Source organism: Thunnus albacares, chromosome 6 (assembly GCF_914725855.1).
Source record: "Thunnus albacares chromosome 6, fThuAlb1.1, whole genome shotgun sequence".
Classification (NCBI taxonomy): domain Eukaryota; kingdom Metazoa; phylum Chordata; class Actinopteri; order Scombriformes; family Scombridae; genus Thunnus; species Thunnus albacares.
This window is the reverse complement of record NC_058111.1, coordinates 510,001-530,846: the sequence shown is the minus strand read 5'-3', so window position 1 is coordinate 530,846 and position 20,846 is coordinate 510,001. Positions and strand designations below refer to the sequence as shown.

The following is a 20,846-nucleotide window of genomic DNA, read 5'->3' as shown; positions in this document are numbered from 1 at the left end:
ATGAAGTCTGCAGAGCTTCTCTGTTCAGACTCTCTTCATCTGATCGATCAGGACGCTCTGACACTAACTGACTGATCAATATCTGATTGTTGTGTCAGCTCGCTGCTTGAAGACTCCCCTGACAACAAAACTACAGCAAAGAGATTCAAACCGACACCCGAGCACAACACGGAGGGTTTTCTACACATTCAACAATAGAAGCTTTTTGTGTTTCCTGGTATTGTTGTTGGAAATACAGACGTCACTCTGCACAGGATGGGAGTTTCTGAGCTAAACTTTTAACCTCGACTCGATTTTTATTCCACCAGAGTCACGGATGAGTCTCAGGCAGTATTTTTACAGATCAGATGACACATTTACGGTTACGTAGTGCAGCTTGTTAAATCCCCTGTTTGGATTTAAAAAGGATCCAAAGTGAGTTTAGATTGAAATGAGGAAATGTTGGATCAGTTTTTTACAGCTGAACTGAGTTGCAGCAGTTTATAAATCAGGTTACATCGTTAAAGCTTCAGGAGTGTTTGAGCCAATAAAGACTTTACGTGTAAATCTGTCCAATCAAAAGTAATAAACTAAACTCTCAGTTAGAGCCGCCAAATGTGACAGATTTAGTTTATAAATGTAGTTACAAGCTGATATAAGGACATTCAGTAGTTATTATATTATTACGGTTGTGTTTTACTATATTCATTCATCATCTGTTTATACAGCAGCAAACTCTGGTTTCTCATCCATCTTTCACTTTATCATTTAGTTTTTATTCATTAATTAATATAGCTCTTGTTTTCAAAGGTTCGTTTGTATTTAGTTTGAGTCAGAAACACTCATGAACAGCTGATGAAGCTCCAGGAAACAAACTCTCTAATCTGGTTCGTTAAGTAAATACAGATATTAAGCAATTAAGGAAATAAGAGAAATTTCCCAAAGAAATAAACACATAAAGGGCGTGTTGACGTGATCATCATCAGATGTCTGTTTCCTCTCTGCTCGTCTTCATGAGGTTTCTCTAACCTTCGTTTAACCACAAACACAAAAACATGTGTGTGTATATCAGAATTCATCAGATATGTGATCATAAAATACACAAACACATTATAACAGAAACAACTTTACTTACAACCTACTGGCTGTAAAAACTTTATAATAAATATGACCAATCTAAAACATGAGGTGGTTTCAGCCTGAGTCTGTTTTTAGCCAATAAGAAGCATAAAAACATTTTCATCTCGGTGTGATTTTGAGCTGCAGACACAGAAACGTCTTCATGAACTCGCTGGACTTTCGTCCTCATCGACAGCTGAACTTTTTGACGGAGGTTTTGTGCGTCAGGACAGAAAAGCGTTTGGATGTTTTTGTCTCTTTAAAGACGTGCAGAGAAAACGTCTTCAGCTGCTCTGTATGTCGGACCGATCACACTGAGCTCATTAATATTCTGCTGACAGCAACACTGAGCTCATTCAGCCTGAAAACACACAACCACACAGGACAAATATCCATGTTCTGTGTCTGAATGAGGTTCACTGTGGAACCACAACAACTCAACTAAAGTTAAACTAAAAGTTCCAAACGTCTTTATTTGAGTGTCAGCAGGTCGAACTGAGCCACGAAACCACGAGATGACGACTGAACACAACAGTGAGGCGACGTCTTATAACATAAAAATAAATTAAATGCAGAAAATAACTGGAAGAGAAGTTTGTTATCTTTAATTAACGACTTATTGATGATTATTAGTCACCACAGGATGAACTGATCTTCATCCGTTACAGTTTTTTGTTTAGTACTCGTGTTAACAGGAAATGATGTCATCAGACTGTCAGTTTTGTTGTGTGACGTTTTCCTGCAGCCGTTTCTCTTCTTCCTGTTCAGCTCCGACGTTTCACTTGATTTGATCATTTTTCCATCGTGAACACGCCGCTGATCGAGTCCAGTCTGGATTCTGGACTCACATCAGGTCTCTGATCCGGTTTCGATCCTTCGTTCAGTTGTAATCAGGTTCAGGTTCAACATGTTACATTTAAAAAAACCTGTTTCACCATCAAACGTGTCGCAGTATGAAAGCATGACGATACGACCGACTGTTTAATATTTAGTCGGTATTATAACGATCATTATTAATTAAATGAACGCAGGCTGGACTCTGATGAGCGGCAGACAGTGATGAAGGAAGCAGACTCGGGTTTGGATGAACTTCCTGTTACAGCAGGACCACATTCAGGAAGTTGAACACTTTAATACCTTATAAGGACGTTTTAACTGCTGTTCTTTCAACACATTTATATACAACTAAACTGCAACAACGGAAACGTTTTGAAGGAAACTTGATGCTGAGCAAAAAAGGCTTGAAACTCAAGACACGACGTGACCTCTGACCTCTGACCTCTGACCTATCAGAGCACTGTGAACGTGATCCCAGCAGAGATTACGTTTGTTTAGTGTGATTTCCAGCAGACCGAGTCGGTGTTAAAGGTGTAAACGATGCAGAACAGGAACTGAAGAGTTGTTTTGATTCAAATAAACTCAAACTAAACTTTCTTCTTTTACTGTGTGAACACAAAGACAGATCCAGACTTCATCCTTCAACAGGGTAAAAAACCATCAGAGAGAAACAACAAACCTACAAACTCTTCATCAAACTAAATGCAGGAACATTTCAGGTTCAGTTAACAAACAGCATCCAACAATGACGGAACGTAAATATGATTTCAGATGTTAAACAAAGAGAGTAAATCTATAGAACGACTGTTAGAAATAAGATTGAACAGACTGGTGCAATAATATGATTTGGTAGTTTGTCTGTTTGACTTGTGTTGTTTTTGTTTGTTTGTTGTTTCTATGCGAGTTATTTATCCTCGTGTTGTTTTCAATGTTTTTTGGCTTTGATTTGATTGAAAAAGTATAAAAAAGTGGCAGAACTAGAAAAGTTCTTCATCTTACGCACTTTTCAAACATTGAATGATTATTATTTATTTGTTTTGTTTCACTGCTGATATATTTTATTTTGTTATTTTAACATGTTTAAAATTAAAAATAATCAAACAATCAATCAAACATGACGTCAGCTCACATGTGGCTGCATGTTGATGTTGATGCTGCAGATGAATTTTGATCAAAATGTTTTTGTGCTGATTGACAAAGAATTTGGATTCATCTGGAAACGATTGACGGACGTAACGATCCGGCATCCTGGTGGCGTCCTGGTGGCGTCCTGGTGGCGTCCTGGTGGCATCCTGGTGGCGTCCTGGTGGCGTCCTGGTGGCGTGATGCGGGAACTACAGTCCAGCAGAGTGAACGTTTCCCTCCAAACGCAGCTCATATTTTAACTGAATCAATCGTCAAACGCAGCGTTTGCTTCATCCGCCGCTGTCGTGTGAATATCAGCAGATAAACCGTCGCAGAAGAAGAAGAAACAACGAGATGAGATGAGTCGTTAAAGGAGCGACAGGCGAAGCTCAGACGATGGAAAACATGACGGAGATACGACGTTTCTGTTAGTTTCATGTGTTGATGTGAGGAAGGTTACAGTCTCCTCATCATCGCTCCACACAGATCTGATGTTCGTCATCATTTAGATTTCCTGCTCAGGTTTTTAAAGCACAAACTGAAACTGCGAATAAAAACCAAACAAGCTGATTGGTCGATGCGGGACGTTTCCTGTCAGGAGGCGGAGCTTTAAACTGAACACGCTGACGTCATGATGTCAGTCGCCCAGATGTTATTATTGTTGCCATGACGACGAATGTGGTCTAACTTTAAGGAAGTAGTAACTTTTACCCACCACATGTTTCTCTGACATTAACAAACTGATCAACAAACCCAACCAGAGCCGAACCACAGCGCCGTCACATCATCAATCATCATTATTGATAAACAGTGATGTGTGATGATGTCGTCCTGCTGATAGAGACGCTGCTACGTGTCGCTCTGGAGTCACATGATCAAACCACAGATCCGGAGGTTTATTTGGGGAAGAGCTTGTTTATGTTCAGCCTGGAGAAACATGTTCCAGCTGTAACTTCAGCTGCTCATCAAATCATCATCAAACCTCTCAGAGAAAATAAACCAAACAGTCACGTTTCTATCAGCCGCTGCTCAGTTTCTACAGACGTCAGTTCATAGAAAACAAACAGTTTGTTCCAGACGCTCAGTGACTCAGAATATTCACATCCCATCCTTCTGGATGTTTACACTTTGATTTCATTACATTTACTTTGTTTCCTGTCTGCCAGAATAAAACAACCTGACAACAAACGACAACATCTGATCTGATCTGAGGCACAAACATCTTCACAGGTTTCCCCCCCCCACCTCTGTCTCCAAGCTTCCTGTCTATCTGGACTGTCAAAATAAAGGCTAAAAAGCCAACAAACATGCAAAACTTTTAGTTTTGCTTGTTTGTTGGCTTGTTTAGTGTCTCTCTCACACACACAGTCATGTTTTCATCATTTAACTTACATTACTTACCCTAACCTTAACATGACCCTAAACTAACCTTAACATAACCCTAAACTAACCTTATCATAACCCTAACATAACCCTAAACTAACCTTAACATGACCCTAAACTAACCTTAACATAACCCTAAACTAACCTTAACATAACCCTAAACTAACCTTAACATAACCCTAAACTAACCTTAACATAACCCTAAACTAACCTTAACATAACCCTAAACTAACCTTAACATAACCCTAACATAACCTTAACATAACCCTAACATAACCCTAAACTAACCTTAACATAACCCTAAACTAACCTTAACATAACCCTAACATAACCCTAAACTAACCTTAACATAACCCTAAACTAACCTTAACATAACCCTAAACTAACCTCAACGTAACCCTAAACTAACCTTAACATAACCTTAACATAACCCTAAACTAACCTCAACGTAACCCTAAACTAACCTTAACATAACCTTAACATAACCCTAAACTAACCTTAACATAACCCTAATCTTAACATAACCCTAGACTAATTTTAACATAACCCTAAACTAACCTTAATATAACCCTAAACTAACCTTGACAAAACCCTAAACTAACCTTAATATAACCCTAAACTAACCTTAATACAACCCTAAACTAACCTTAACATAACCCTAAACTAACCTTAATATAACCCTAAACTAACCTTAACATAACCCTAAACTAACCTTAATATAACCCTAAACTAACCTTAACATAACCCTAAACTAACCTCAACGTAACCCTAAACTAACCTTAACATAACCTTAACATAACCCTAAACTAACCTTAACATAACCCTAATCTTAACATAACCCTAAACTAATTTTAACATAACCCTAAACTAACCTTAATATAACCCTAAACTAACCTTGACAAAACCCTAAACTAACCTTAATATAACCCTAAACTAACCTTAATACAACCCTAAACTAACCTGAACTTTAAACCAGGTCTTCATCCTAGAATCAGTGATTTACATTAAGGGGACTTTTGCTTTTTGTCCCCATAAGGGAGGCGAGTCCCCATAACATGAGGAATATCTGGTACACACACGCACACACACACACGCACGCATGCACGCACGCACACACGCACGCATGCACGCACACACACACGCACGCACGCACTCACACATACACATACACACACACGCACGCACGCACTCACACATACACATACACACACACACACACACACACACACACACACACACACACCGTGAATAAAGGTTCTCTGCAGAACCGGAGGCCGTTCTGTATCTGAGCAGCGAACAGACGCATCGTTGAATCTCACCTGGTTCCTTTATCTCCCATCCTGACGACGCCGACGAGCCGACAGCAGCAGGACGGAGATGATGGAGGAGGATGGAGGAGGATGGAGGGATGCCGTCACCGTGGAAACTGAACGGAGGATGTGTGTTCTCTCTCTCTCTCTCTCTCTCTCTCTCTCTCTCTCTCTCTCTCAGGAAGTCGTCGTCATGCCGTCAGATTCTCCTCAGCGGGAGGAAAAACCTCCATCTGAGCTCCGACCAACCGAACGACTGACTGACTCCACTCCTCCTCTTCCTCCTCTTTAATTCCCCCTCCTCTCTCTCTCTCTCTCTCCCCTGTCAAACTCATTCTGACTCCACTCCTCCTCTTCTTCCTCTTTAACTCCCCCTCCTCCTCTTCCTCCTCCTCCTCCTCCCTGTCAGACTCATTCGCAGTGAAACGTGTTAAAACAAAAGGAGCCCAGAGGACAATCTTTATTTCTGTCCGTGACTTTAATGTCACAGCTGGACTCTGACCTCCATCCTTCTGTCCATCATTTGTATTTTAAGTCCAGACATCAGTTTCCGGAACCAGGAGTAAAAAACCCCAGTTTAAAACATCTGTACGGAGGATTAATACCGACAAATTCAATAAAAAATTATGTGAAATAAAAATAACTTTTACATTTATTTTTAAATGTCAGAACACATTTTCTGTCATATTTCAATGCAAATTATATTAATAAACACAAACCTGTATGTATAATTCTAACATGATGCTAACGTGTGCTTCATGGGACCAGCTGAGCTCAATAAACACAAACATTCACAAGCTGTTTATATTTTTAACTTTATTTCAGAATATCAGAATAAACACACAAAAACTAACAATCTGCGATCGTTGTACGTGGTTTTCATTTGAACTCTATACGTGTAAATATAAGTGATGGTGAAATATATCAAATGCAGACTGAACCTGACAGCATTAGATTTTAATTTGTTATTTGTGCTGAGTTATCACAGTTTTTATAATAATGCATGAAGTTTTTAACCATTTTTATAATATTATAGATAAATTATTACATTATCAGTTTTATAAATGTTTTATTAAATATATTACATTATACACACTTAATACATTACACACCATTTATATTATGCAGAATTATATTATTACATTATAGACACATTGTTACATTACATTACATTTTTTATTACTTTATGTGTATTTTATTATGAGTTGTGTCTACGTATCATCTTCCAGCTGACTTCGGCCAATCACAGTTCAGCTGCCGTCATTTTTCGGTTAAAGCGGATGATAAATTATGGGATGGAATATGACTGAGAGACACATATTAAGAAGTGACGTAAGGTTAATATTTTAAATTCTTTTGAATAATTATCAATTAATTAGCTTAACTTATTTAACTAATTTATCAATTACATTTTGCGATTTATTTGATTTTACAGGAAATTATTGTCAAATATTCACTTTTTTAAACTTTGTTTTTCAAAGCATTGAGTAATTTATAACAGATTTTTTCATGTATTCATTGATTAATAAAAGAGTAATTAAACATTGTAATGCTTGTGTTGGCACTCTCAGGACTCCATAAAGATTCATAGTGTTTAATTTATTTCACATATTTAAACAGATAAATGAAAAACAAGATATTATGAAACATTTTGATTCACTGCCACCTGGTGGCAGCGTTCCTCTCTGCTGCCCTGAGTTTTACCTCTCAGGCAGAGTAATACACTAAAAAACACTACGACCACTGCATATTTATATATATCTGAGAGAAAAGTAATTTATTCCTTTAAGAGTTAAATATCAGATAGACAGACAGGTAACACTTTATTTTACAGCTCCTTTAATTTCATACAAATGTCCTGAAACTGGAGTCATTTTCAGGTATTTAATGGTAAAATTTTAGGACATTTTTTAGAAAAGGGGGCGACTCTTCAGAAAATACTCAGTTTCCAGCGTCTAGTTTTAGTTTTTGTGTAAGTGGGCATTTACTGACTAAACCAACTTAACCCTTGTTAGATTTTTCTTATAGTTTGCACCAATCTGTCTGTAAAATGTCCTAAAATGAACCATTAAATACCTGCAAATTACTACTTAGTATAAAATTAAGGGACATGTGAAATAAAGCGTTAAGTTGAGTTGGTGGGTTACAGAGTGAATCATGTGATAAATGTTAATATACAGTTTGTGTCTGAGATCTTCTGTAAGACGAGTCGGTATAGATGTGAAGATAACAGCGATGCAGATGTTCTACTGAAACTCATATTTTATGATTATAAAGGTTTTTCTGTGTAGTTCAGCTGCTGGTTACCATGTGTGTTGCAGTTCGGAGGCAGCAGCTGCTTCCTGTTTCCTTATTAATGACCTGAGTGTGAGACGGCCTGCGGCGCCGAAGCTTCGTCTCCTCATCATCACCTCGTATTTTTAAAACTCGACTTCGACAGTTTGTCATGAAAGAAAAAAAAACAACAACAAAGCGCCCGAGAGCAGAAACGACCGAGGAGACGAGTTCAGGTCAGAAACCAGTTTATTGGTGAGAAAGACACAAAGATCACCAGCAGCAGGTTGTAAACATTAGAGAGATATTAAAAACCCTTTTCTTCATCATCATCATCATCATCATCATCATCATCATCATCATCATCATCATCATCATCATCAGCAGCTCAGAGACAAACAGATTTATTATCATTCTGATAATGGAAGCAGAACAAAAACATTAAAGTGCTGTTTTATTAATTATTAATTATATAATTATATATTATTAATCATTAATTCACTAAACCGACTTTGTTGCTGACTAATGTTTTACTTTATGTTTTGTTTTATTTGCATCTTTACTGAATAAGTTTAAAAAGAGAAAATATATAATATAATTTATCATATATCATATATATCTTCTGTAATGCTTCATGTTGCAGCTCCTTTAATTTCATACTGACTTCCTGTGAATGTTCAGAGTAATTTGCAGGTATTTTATGGGTAATTTTTAGGACATTTCGAGGATGCAGTTTGGTACCAACTATAGTTGGTTTAGTCAGTAAATATATTCATTATATTTGGGTTCAACATTGTTGCTGTTTGCAAAAATTCTTCATAAATTAGACTTAAAAAATACATAGTTTTCAGTGTGTAGTTCTGTTTTTAGCATTAGTCATCGACAGTCACACAGCAGCTGATATCAGGTTTAGTTTCTAAACTTCACACTGAAAACTGAGTATTTTCTGTCAGTTGTAAAGAGTTTAATTTATTAAGAGCTTTTCTAAATTAACAACTATGTATGAACCCAAATATAACGAGGGGCACTTACCAACTAAACCAACCACTTTATCACTTTATTCTGGTTTTTTTCTTATAATTTGTACCTCAGTGCACCAAACTTTCTATAAATGTCCTAAAAATTTACTGTTAAATACCTGGAAATACCTGGAAATTACCCTGAAAATTAAACGAATCAATCAAACCTTCACACACTAACAGTCACTGTGTTAACGTGTGATACAGCAACGAGTCTGCTGCTGTTACACAACCAGCTGCAGCTAAAAACGTCACAGATTTCTTGTTTCTGGTGCAGAACGTTGTGCATTTGACATTCAACAGATACACAACTTATGAACAATCAAAACAAACTGTGACATGTATTTATTTAAAAAGAGCAGAGCAGATTATAACGAGCTTTAGTTTGGCTAAATAATAAGAACACTGAAACTGGCTGCATCAGTTTTAATCCAGTGATTGTTAGTGTGCATATTTCTGACATATAAGTACTGAATCTGTCTCGAACGTTGCTGTTGGACTGCTGAAGCAGCCGTTTGACTCTGAGCTCAGGAACAAACACAAGAAACTAAATATCTTCCAACATGAAAACGTCAGAAAAAAGGTTCAAACTGAGTCGACACGAAGCAAAACTAAAGAAATAATGTAAAAAAATCAAATAAATAAACAGGAAGCAGAAACAGCATCAAGAGGAAAACAAGCCGACTCAAAGCTCAAAAAACAGAAAACAAACAAACTCGTTTCTGTTTTATAGTTTCAGTTTTTAATTTGTCAGACGATCAGGACAGTAAATCAATCTTCTGTTGTTGCCTCGGTAACTTTCAGGTTGTTGTCAGAGTGAGCGCTCGTCTCTCTAAACTATCCAAACTATAAAAACATCATGTGACCAACCAGCTGACCAACCAGCTGTGTCCCTTTCAGGAAGTTTCCCTTTTTTAAAGTTTGTTTCTGTGATTATTAACGAGCTTCATCAGGAAACAACTTCCTGTCACTTTCAATACATTTATAGTTTAATGTGTTTCAGTTTATATCAATAATAATAATAATAATAATAATAATAATAATAATAATAATAATAATAATGTGCTGAAAGTGACTCGAGGACTAAAAACACTTTTTATTCATGAAGCTGCGACGGCGAGACGTTGCTGTTTTAAAATAGAAATGATGATAAAATAACATCACTGGTGTTCAGTTCATGTGCAAAATTAAATGTATTAAAATGAATTAAAACTCATAATGATACAGTTTAAACACCGTTTAGCCTCCAGACTGTTTAAATCCATTAAAACAGTTATATAGTATATAGTTATATAATAGTTTAATAAAATATACGAACATGTGATCGTTCGCTCTTCATGTCTGAGAAACAAACCTCATCTTCATCAGATTCTCATCTTGAAAAATAAAAATATGATTATTGATCAGAGCTGCAATAAAACAGTTTCTTCATCAATCAATCATTTTGTCTGTTTGACTTCGTGTTTCGTCTGATCAAAATATTAAATTTAATGTCAAATATGATTCATAGAAGCTTCAGATTCTCTCGTCCAGCAGCTCTCAGCAGATAAACACTTATTTGATTAATTTTCTGTTGATCGATGAATTGACGAATCAGCTGTTCTCCTCTTCATCAGTCTCACATCAGAGTTTTGAATCAAAACAATCTTTTGATGAGTTTATTGTCATCAAGTTATACATGATGACTTTACTCTTCATCCTCAAAGTAGAAAACTGCGTCACTCTGATGATCAGCGGCGGCTGTGACTGGTCGTCCATGTTGGATCAACCACCGGTCGTCAAGGCTGTTGACCAATCAGGGAAGCACACGTCATGACTGATGAGACCCAATCAGGAAGTAAACGTCAACGTCAAACTAAAACGGGTTTTCAAAAGTCTGTTTTCTGGTTTTGAGAAGGCGGCGGTGGCGTTAAAGGTGTCGGCGTGTTGGTGACGCAGCCTGAAGGTCTGCCGATGATGTGAAGTGTCTCTTTGTCTCTGATCCGTGTTCAGGACTCCATCGGAGCCTCCGGCCTCCACTCGTCTCTTTGAAGCCGCTGACTTCGCTCTTCAAAGCCGAGAAGGCAAACAGAGATTAATGCAGAGACGCCTTTTAAATGCAAATTGACGGCTGAGAGCAGATCAGCAGGAAACTCCGACTCTTCAGCCTCAAACTGATCCGTCAGCTGACAGGAAAAAAAAAACATGTTTGTTTCTTCTTCTTCTGCTTCTGGAACAAGTTTAAACAAACTAAAATCTGAACCAGGATCTGATTTATGAAGCATCTTCTGGTCTCTAACGGACCAACGATGATCAGAGCGACACAATTTATTTCTACTTTTAGGTTTTCTGAACGTTCTCGACTCTGCTGATGACAGCTGATCATTTATAGCTTGAATAGAACCTCAGACAGAGTTGTGTTCACACTTTGTTATAATTTCTACTTTGAGTCAAAGAGTTTTAAAACAGCGACGTCTCACTCCGTCCAGGACAGTGTTGAAGCTTCTTCAGGAAGGTTTTGTTTCTGGATTCAGACTCTCGATCGACTTCTCCTCAAATCAGAGAGTGTTTACAGTTTGGTTTTCTGAGGAGCGCTGTGACATCACAGCGCTGTGACATCACAGCGCTGTGACGTCACAGCGAGGTAAACAAGTCTGAAAACACTTTGGATTCTTCATTCCCGGCTCGAGTCGTGGAATCAGAGGAACTAAAACGTCCCTCGTTACACGTCTGCGTCTGCTTTATGACAACTTACTTAAAAATAACAAAACCAATTTTTCATTTCTCTTTTGATACATAAATGTTCTTTTAAAGCTTCTTTTATTGTTAATTTGTGAGTTTTTATTATTTTACATCTTTGTTCTTTGATATCACCAGCAGAGAGCAGATGGCGGCGGGAGTCGTTTCCTGTTTTGTTGATTGATGGTTTTATTTTATTGCCCCCAATAATCAATAGATGATGATGCCTGATGACTGGAATCCCAGAACAAACTGTTGATATTGGATGATTCTGAAAAACCTGGGTTACGTTTTTAAAATGATCTTTTTTTTTTGTAATATCTGCAGACGGCAGCCATGTTTTCTCTCTACAAGAAGACGAGTCTGTGTTTTGAGCAAAATGCTAATATCAGCTAGCGGATTAGTATCCATGTTTTTGCTGCAGTTTTGCTTTGTTTGTTGATGATTCAGTGCAAGAAGCTTAAAGTTGGTAAAAACTTGTTAATCTCTGTTAATGTTAAATAAACCTGTTCAAATTCAGCAGGCAGGAAAATCCTTCATCCCTTTAGTCCATCAAACTCATAAAACGTAAATGTTCCCTTTAACACGCTGCTCTCACATCAGTTTTTTGTGGCCGGGTGAGGCGTGTTGTCTGAGGTGTTGCCATGACAACGTGAACTCGTGGATCGGCTGTTTCAGATGTCACTCCAGAGGACGGCCCGCCTACTCTTGTCCACGCTGACGACATACTCGCCGGACAGAGACCAGGACACGGCGCTGATGGACGAGCTAAAGAGAGGAGAGAGAGAGAGAGAGAGAGGTTATTAAAGGAACAGCACAACATTTAGATAAATACTCCCGTTCTCAGTAGCCTGCGGAGTTCCTCAGGGAGACGTCTGGGAGCCTCTAATGTTTCTATAAAACTTAAAGGAAACACTATAACATGAAGACACTTAGTAAAACATCATGAAGTAAATAAATGTTCTTCTTCTCTGTCTTTAATAATGTGCGGAGTTCCTCAGGGAAACGTCTGGGAGTCTCTAATGTTTCTATTAAATTTTATAGGATTAAAGGATTTTACTGGAAATAAAATCTTCCTAAACTGATTTCAATACGCTTGTTTTGGATTGATTGGTTCCTGTATTGATCAGCTGATTGGATCCCTGATCTGTTACCTGTGTTTGTCTAGTAGGCGTGTCTCCAGGTTGCCGTTGGTGACGTTCCAGATGTAGACGGTGCCGTCTGCTGATCCGGCCGCCAGGAAGCAGCCGTCTGGACTGAAGAGAGAGAGAGAGAGAGAAGGTCAGACTGAGGGAGAACCGTTCTAACAGGGTTCTACATGGAACCATCTGGATCCCCGGCCCTGAACTCAGTGGATCCTGTGTTGTGGTTTCAGGTCACGTTTGGGTTGTTTTGTTGCATAAAGCTTCAGGTTCAGGGTCTGCTGCAGGTTTCCTTATTTTCAAATGTGATTAATCAAGAAATGTATCTTTTAATTGGGAGCTGATCCATTAACCTGATTAATTAACCTCAGATCTCCAGCTGGGTTGAGGATTCAAGTTCAGGTCTGAGTCTGGACAAAAAAGTTCCAAATCAAGTCCTAATTCAAGTCCAACAAGTCCAACAAGTCCTTTAAACAATAAAATACGTTTCATGTAACACAAACTCTACACTTCCTGCAGCTGCTTCAGAATAAAGGTCTTACTCTTTCACACTTTGTCACAGGTCCCATAACTTCCTGTCAAACTTCCTGTCATGTCATAGAAAGTATCTGATATGTAATTTCTGTAATTTAAGTTTCTGAAAGGACAAAGTCATTCAGTCATTATCTCAGAAATGATTCCAATAATTGTTGGTATAACATACATATACATATACATATATATATATATATGTGTGTGTGTGTGTGTGTGTGTGTACATATATATATATATACACACACACACACACACATATACTGGACTGTAACTACCAGCATTTAATTCATACAAACGTCTCTGAGCATTCTTTATGTTTTCACATTTAATTTGAACTAAACTTCACGTTTCTCTTCTGTCTCTGAGGAAACATTAAGTTACGATGTGATGCACAAACACAGGAAGGTTCCTTTGGTTACCGGTTTATTATGATGTTATCAGAGAGAACACTGACTGACTGACTGTTTGGGCAGAAACGTGTTCATACATTCAGTGTTTCTGTCAGAGAACTGAAGCAGCTGAACAGACACAAAGCATCCTGCTCCTGCTGTTGTCATGGAAACTGCAGAAAATCTACCATGCAGTATCACATCCTTCTCTCTCTCTCTCTGATGTGTTTTCACCTCGTTCTCTCTCTGCTGGAATGTTTGGAAAGAATTACAAGCACAGAAACTGATAAATAAATGATGACATAAGTGGAGATAATTACTGCACTTACATAACGCCAGAGGTTCACTAACATTACACTACTATAAAATGTAGTTTGTATCGTATCATTTAAATTGTATTCTGTGTAATGTTACTGTTACATTTATGAAAAACGATGATGATATAATTATTATAATTATAGAGCACATTTAGGCCACTGAAGTGCATTAACATGTAAATGTGCAACCAACCGTGTTCATCAGACAGAAACCAGAAAATTAATCTGCAACTGTTTTGATAAGAGAATAATCGTTGAGCTGTGCTGCGTCAGCCAGAGGAGCAAAGGCTGCTAAAGCTATTTTACTGTTTTTAGCTTATTTGGCTCTTAGTTAAACCCAGTTGGTGTAACGAACACAATGTGTTTGGTCCTCTGCTCTTCAGTCAGTCATAGATTACACATATGAGTTATAACTGCTACTAATTAGATAGAAACAGCTACAAATAGATTTATTGCTTTGAAATTACGTTAATTATCATTTATGTTATTCTTAGATATATTATTTCTCTTTGTAGACCTCATATGTGTCCCACATGACACATGTGTGTCCACTGCAATAAATCCTGATTCTTTGATGGGAATCATCTTCACGTCGTCCGACCCAAACCAGTCCAAACCAGTCCAAACATGTCCAAACATGTCCAAACCAGTCCAAACCAGTCCAAACCAGTCCAAACCAGTCCAAACATGTCCAAACATGTCCAAACATGTCCAAACCAGTCCAAACATGTCCAAACCAGTCCAAACATGTCCAAACCAGTCCAAACATGTCTAAGACCCAGCCTTTAAGCCTTTAATGTACAAATCCTCCGCTGTGATAATAAACTGAGAGCTAGTGGCACAAACGTTGGGACATATAATAAATAATCAACTGAGAAAATAATTAGGAGATAAATCAATAACAACAATAATCATTAGTTGGTCTGATTTTAACTGTAGTAGAGAGAAATAAATATTCAGCTGGAAACCAACTTATTAAGACTTCTAGAGTCAGAGAGTTAGAAATGATCTGTAAGCTGATCAGTGACTGATCGGGATCAATAAACTCACCTGATCACAGCTTTGGTGCTGTCGCTGCCACATTTAAAGCCGTCAGCTCTGAGAGAGAAACACAGTCCATGAGGAGGTGAAAACTGTAAAAACCGACACAAACTTTACCGACTGCGGATGTTTCTACCTGAAGCACATGCGGTCGTTGCTCCGCCTCCTCAGGTCGACCAGCTGGAGGCAGTCGTCACGGCAACAGCTGAGCAGCTGGCGCTGGTCGGAGCTGATGTCCAATGACGTGACTTTACCCTGAGCGGGAAGCTCCTGAACGCAGCTGACAGTCCTGAATCAAACATTTCACCTGTTTACATGATAATCAATCACTGCAGGATCAATGACAAGTCGTCTCATTCTTCTGTTAAATCTGTTCATGTTGCATCAAACCTTCCAACGAGAAGGAATAAACTTTCCAAACATGAACTGTGTTTACGTCTCTGACATTTTATCTGCAGCAGAAATATGACGACAAAAACTCAACTGGAGGAAGAAAATTCTTAAAAAAAAACAAAAAAACTGAAGTGACAAGTTGTGCTGAAGTCACAGCGAACATGTGAAGACATGGAGGGTTAATGGGAAGAAGACAATGTCTAACTGCATCATGGGTAATGTAGGAGGTCATCAGAGAAAGAAACAACCAAAACAATATCTTCATAAATGTGTAATATTAACTTGATGAACCTTGTTACAGATCAGATATAATTTTATATTAACTGATAAACTAATTTATTGTCTGTTTATACAAAACTATTTAAAATGACTGAAGATAAATGATTAAAACTGTTATACTGACTTTAAATGTCTGTTTCCAGCTACACTATGATGTTAAAATACCCTGAAATGGTTCATATGTACATGTATATGACTACATGAGAAGAGTCTGCGTGCAGTGAACTCATTTAATAAAAAGTGAACTTTATAAATAAACAACTCTCACAGTTGACACATAAAAACTGAGTAAAGCCAGTGAAACTCAGCCGTCTGTCTGTATGATCTGCAAAAAACATCCAGGTCACATAAAACTGATCAGGTGGGAAACGTACCGACCAATCAGGGAACATTCGGATGATGTCATGTCTCTACACCGCCTGCCTGTATGTGTGTCCTTCGCACATCTGAAGAACTGTTCATCCGATCGGCTTCACGCTTGGCGAGAGCATCGCTGAGGTCCCGAAGAAGTGCAGCGTTGAATTTGGTGTGATTTGGACGCGTAACGCGCTTAATATTAATAAAGTTTGAATGAACGAGCCTCAGCTGTGCAGCAGCAGGGCGGGGCTTCAAAGATCAGAGCTGAACAGCGAGTCAGACGGCCACTGTTACCCCGGGATTCCACCGGGCGCCGCGTTCCGGCTCTGACGCGGTTTTGCTCCGTCCTCTGCATGGCGCCCTTTTCACCGGGAGCGTGTCAGAAGCGGAGCGTCTTCACTGCGGGGAAGCCTTCCGCCGTTTAAAGTCAGTTGCACTCCTACTACAGTAATTACAGCAGCCTAGTCAAAGCTTACAGAGTGCCTTAAGGCTACCGTAGTTACTGCAGTAGCAGGGCAACTAAACTGTCCAATTTCGTTAACTTGCTCAGCTTTCGTTGATTTGGTCATTTTCTTTGATTTTTGTGCTTCTGCTGTGGTTAATTAGGCTACGTAGTTAAATCTTTATTCTTCTGTTTTAATTGTGTTTATTGTTGATATACGACCAGGAGTCTGCACAGGGTGTTTTATTTTGAAAATTGACCGGATGCTCAATGCTGTTTCTGTGTCTGACTTCCTGCCCAGCTCGATCTGCTCTGTGCTGCTTGACGTGGCCTCCGTAAAAAATAGACGAGGCATCTATCTTTAGTGCAGCGGAGAGCCGCTTCTGGGACGCTTCTGAAACGCGCCGCGGCGCACCCGGTGGAATCGCATACATTGACTAGAGTGGCCGCAATCAGCTCCAGCAGCGGCGTCGGAGCCAGAACGCGGTGCACACGGTGGAATTTAGGGGTTAAGCTGCTTCCCACAGCAGTTCACCACCAGTTTGTCTCATAGAAGCACAAATCTTTTCAGCAAATAAACCCGAAATGATCCGAACTGAAGCCACAGAAAATAAACCATCTAAAGAACCAAATATGATCGATGCAATTTATTTTAAGACGCACATTTTCTCTAAAGCGCTCCGTTATGTGTTTGATTTTAAAATGCAGCCGTGATTATACTTGAAATGAGAAAAGCTTCACTATTACAGTAATGAGCATCTGTGCATGACGGCCAGCAGGGGGCGACTCCACCGGCTGCACAAACAAGTCAGATTGTAATGAAGTCAATGAGAAAACGACTCTACTGCTCACTGATTTATTACCTCACTAACTGTTTCCTGATGAGTTTATCAATCACTAGTGTCAAGTCTTCTTCAATACAGCATGACGTTCATTTAGTAAAATATGAATTGAACTATTATTCAGAGTAAAATAGACGATAAAGCAGCGTATTCTTTAGGGCGGGGCTACCTTGCAAGGTAACGTAAACATGGCGTAACACAGTTTCACAGAGTTTAGCCGTCGATGTTTCAGTTTGTTTTCAGTTCATGAAAGTTAATTCTAACATTTTGTCACCTAAAACCATCTTGTTCAGTCACGGTTTTCCCTGCCGGTCTAACTCCAAGGTGGGCCGCCATTCCTGTTCGACGGTGCCGAACAGGAAGCTTCTAATTAACTGTTCCAAAATAAAACAAGAGCAGCCAACAAGGATATGAATCCATAGATAAGCTGTTCAATAAAATATGATGTTATCAGCTGATTATATAATCAGACCTGCAGCGGTCAAATAAAATGACCAGGTCAAAGGTCAACAGGGGTTTTGGTCCTCCCACAATGTTGAACCATTATCATTACAATATTTATTTAAAAAAAACACTGTGCCATAAAATAATAATAATAATGACAAACAGGCTTCTAGTGACGGTTCGGGTTACGACTCAGACAAACAAAAGACCACATTAATGCATCTCAGTGCTTTTTATTTCCTTGTTGGACTAAAAGACGAACATCAGACTTTATGATCCGACTGGTTTATATCATCTGTTCATATCTGACTTCAGAGAGTTGAGACTTGAAAACTTCCTGCTGTCAGTTTGTTTGTTTCCTGTTGAAGCTGCTGATTAGTTTCACCTTCACCAACAGTTTCCATCCTGTTTGTGTCTGCAGGTTAAATGATGTGATAACAGTAGAGATGGTCGTCATGGTGATGAGTTACGTTGTTTTGTTGACTGCGCTGGTGTTTGATAAATACGAGTATTTATCAAACACTCTTATCAGTTCTTCTTCATTTCTAAAGAATAATTTCAGAACAAGATTAAAATAGATTTATATGGAAAGAAAAAAAAATGTCAGTAAAATAAATAATATTCCTGATATTTAAATACTGAGTGAAGAACACAGACATCAGTTTGTATCTTCATCCTGTCCTCCTCCTCCTCCTCCTCCTCCTCCTCCTCCTCCTGCTGCTGCTGCTGCTTCTAAGTTTAGTTTACAAACTAAACTAAACACAGACGCCAACATAAAGAGCGGAGAAGAAGCAAAACGCGGTAAAGTGTCAGCAGGAGGCGTTCAGGTACAGTGCTGAGTGTAGGTCACCAGTGTTTTCTAACACTCAGAGTATTTGACAGCGATGTGAAAAGACGGGAAAACCCTGAAGTCTAATGATGAAATTGTGAAAATGTGCATTTAAACGCACACAAACGGCCCCCAAGAACACCTCAACCTCTCCAATTAATTTCTAATTAATAATTAATTAATTAATAAATGCAGTTAACTTTTTAAAATAAAAAGGCTGCCGACCATTTATCTCATCTGCCAGTTATGTTTCATACTGGATTTCATTGGAATGAGGACAGCAGTTACTGGTTTGGCACACAGTGTACTGGAGCAACAGACTGGAATCCTGCCGCCTTTCATCGTGATAGTATCGAATCGGGAGGTCAGCGTATCGTCTCAGGCCACAAAATCAACACCGTCATTCGTCACAACCTGTATTTTTCATCTTTTTGTTCCATCTTGGTATAAAGTTGAAATCCCTTTTAACACTTTCGTCTGTCAGATCACGACACTCAAACTTTGACTCCTTTGATTCCAAAACATCGTGTCAGCGTTTGGTTGCACTAACAGACCCTCTAAGCAGTCGGATGTTCAGAACATTTTGTTTTGAGCCTGTTTTTCGCTAGCCAAAATTAGCATTAGCATTATCACAGCTAACCATAGACTGTAAATGCACCGTGCTAACCAAGCTAGCAGCTAGCGCTAGGGTCAGCTCCGCCCTCTCGTCCAAATATGGTCACTTCTGGCTCCAAAAATCAAAGATGGCGACGGTCAAATCACCAAATTTGAGGTTTCAAAATGGCCGTCCACAAACCAATGCGGGCCGTCACTGTGTCTACGTCCATTTTTTTTTCCAGCTTATGTATCTGTGTATAATCTCGTATAAACTCATTCACTCCTCACATCAACAGGATTAATATTTCTGTGTTGAAGCAGCAATCAGCTGAACATTCATGAAATTATATATATGTACATTATATATATATATATATATATATATATAATGTATGATATAGTTTTAGATGTGTAAAGCTCACACTTGTCTTTTTGTTATTATTGGTTAGTTCTATATTACCATATATGTAACAGTGTGTCTGTTCTCTATGAGCTCAGTGTTTTCATGTTTATTCTTTCTTTTCTCTTTATGTTTCATATCAAACAGTTTGTGTAAATGTTTCTCGTCTCTCTGACTCTGTTTCTGTCTTCAGTCTGAGGTCAGTGGACAATCTGACCAATGATGGCTCAGTGAAAGATGTAACTGTCCAATCAGGTGGAGGGAGGACAGACACCTCAGTTTCCCTCAGGAGGGGAGGGGGGGTGTAATGTTGGCTGAGCTGTTGCTAGGCAACAGAGGGAGACTGAGAGTTGCCATGGCGACGGCAAGGAGGATGAATGACAGATGTCATGGGGTCTAAATTACAACCATCAGTCAGAGAGAAAGATTCTACTGTTTTCTACTGTTGACACTGAGATACGAGTACCTGATAATGAAGTGCAGAAATGAAGTGGTGAAGAAGTGAGGTGGTGAAAAAGTGGAGGTGTGAGGTGGTGAAGGTATGAGATGGTGAAGTGGTGAGGTGGTGAAGGTATGAGATGGTGAAGTGAGATGGTGAAGTGGTGAGGTGGTGAAGTGGTGAGATGGTGAAGTGGTGAGGTGGTGAAGTGCTTAGGTGGTGTGAAGTGGTGAGATGGTGAAGTGGTGAGGTGGTGAAGGTGTGAGATGGTGAGGTGGTGAAGTGGTGAGATGGTGAGGTGGTGAAGTGATGAGATGGTGTGAAGTGGTGAGATGGTGTGAAGTGGTGAGGTGGTGAAGTGGTGAGGTGGTGAAGTGGTGAGATGGTGTGAAGTGGTGAGGTGGTGAAGTGGTGAAGTGGTGAGGTAGTGAAGTGGTGAGGTGGTGTGAAGTGGTGAGGTGGTGAAGTGGTGAAGTGGTGAGATGGTGAAGTGGTGAGGTGGTGAAGCAGTGGAGGTGTGAGATGGTGTGAAGTGGTGAGGTGGTGAAGTGGTGAAGTGGTGAGGTAGTGAAGTGGTGAGATGGTGTGAAGTGGTGAGGTGGTGAAGTGGTGAGGCGGTGAAGTGGTGAGGTGGTGA

At 39.1% G+C, this 20,846-nt stretch overlaps 1 protein-coding gene across 2 annotated transcripts in view; it reads right to left on the bottom strand.

Moving 5' to 3' along the window:
• The window catches only part of arrb1 (arrestin, beta 1), a 51,830-nt gene that overhangs the window by 24,460 nt on the left and 6,524 nt on the right, over positions 1 to 20,846 (bottom strand). Inside the window, exon 1 of one of the 2 annotated variants that reach the window (XM_044353844.1) lies at positions 5,763 to 6,066. The exons of the other annotated variant lie outside the window; for it this stretch is intronic. Coding sequence (XP_044209779.1) covers positions 5,763 to 5,782 — 20 coding nt within the window. The 5' untranslated portion in view covers positions 5,783 to 6,066. Of the gene's footprint in view, positions 1 to 5,762; positions 6,067 to 20,846 lie in introns of those variants that run through there. 2 annotated transcript variants of the gene reach the window in all.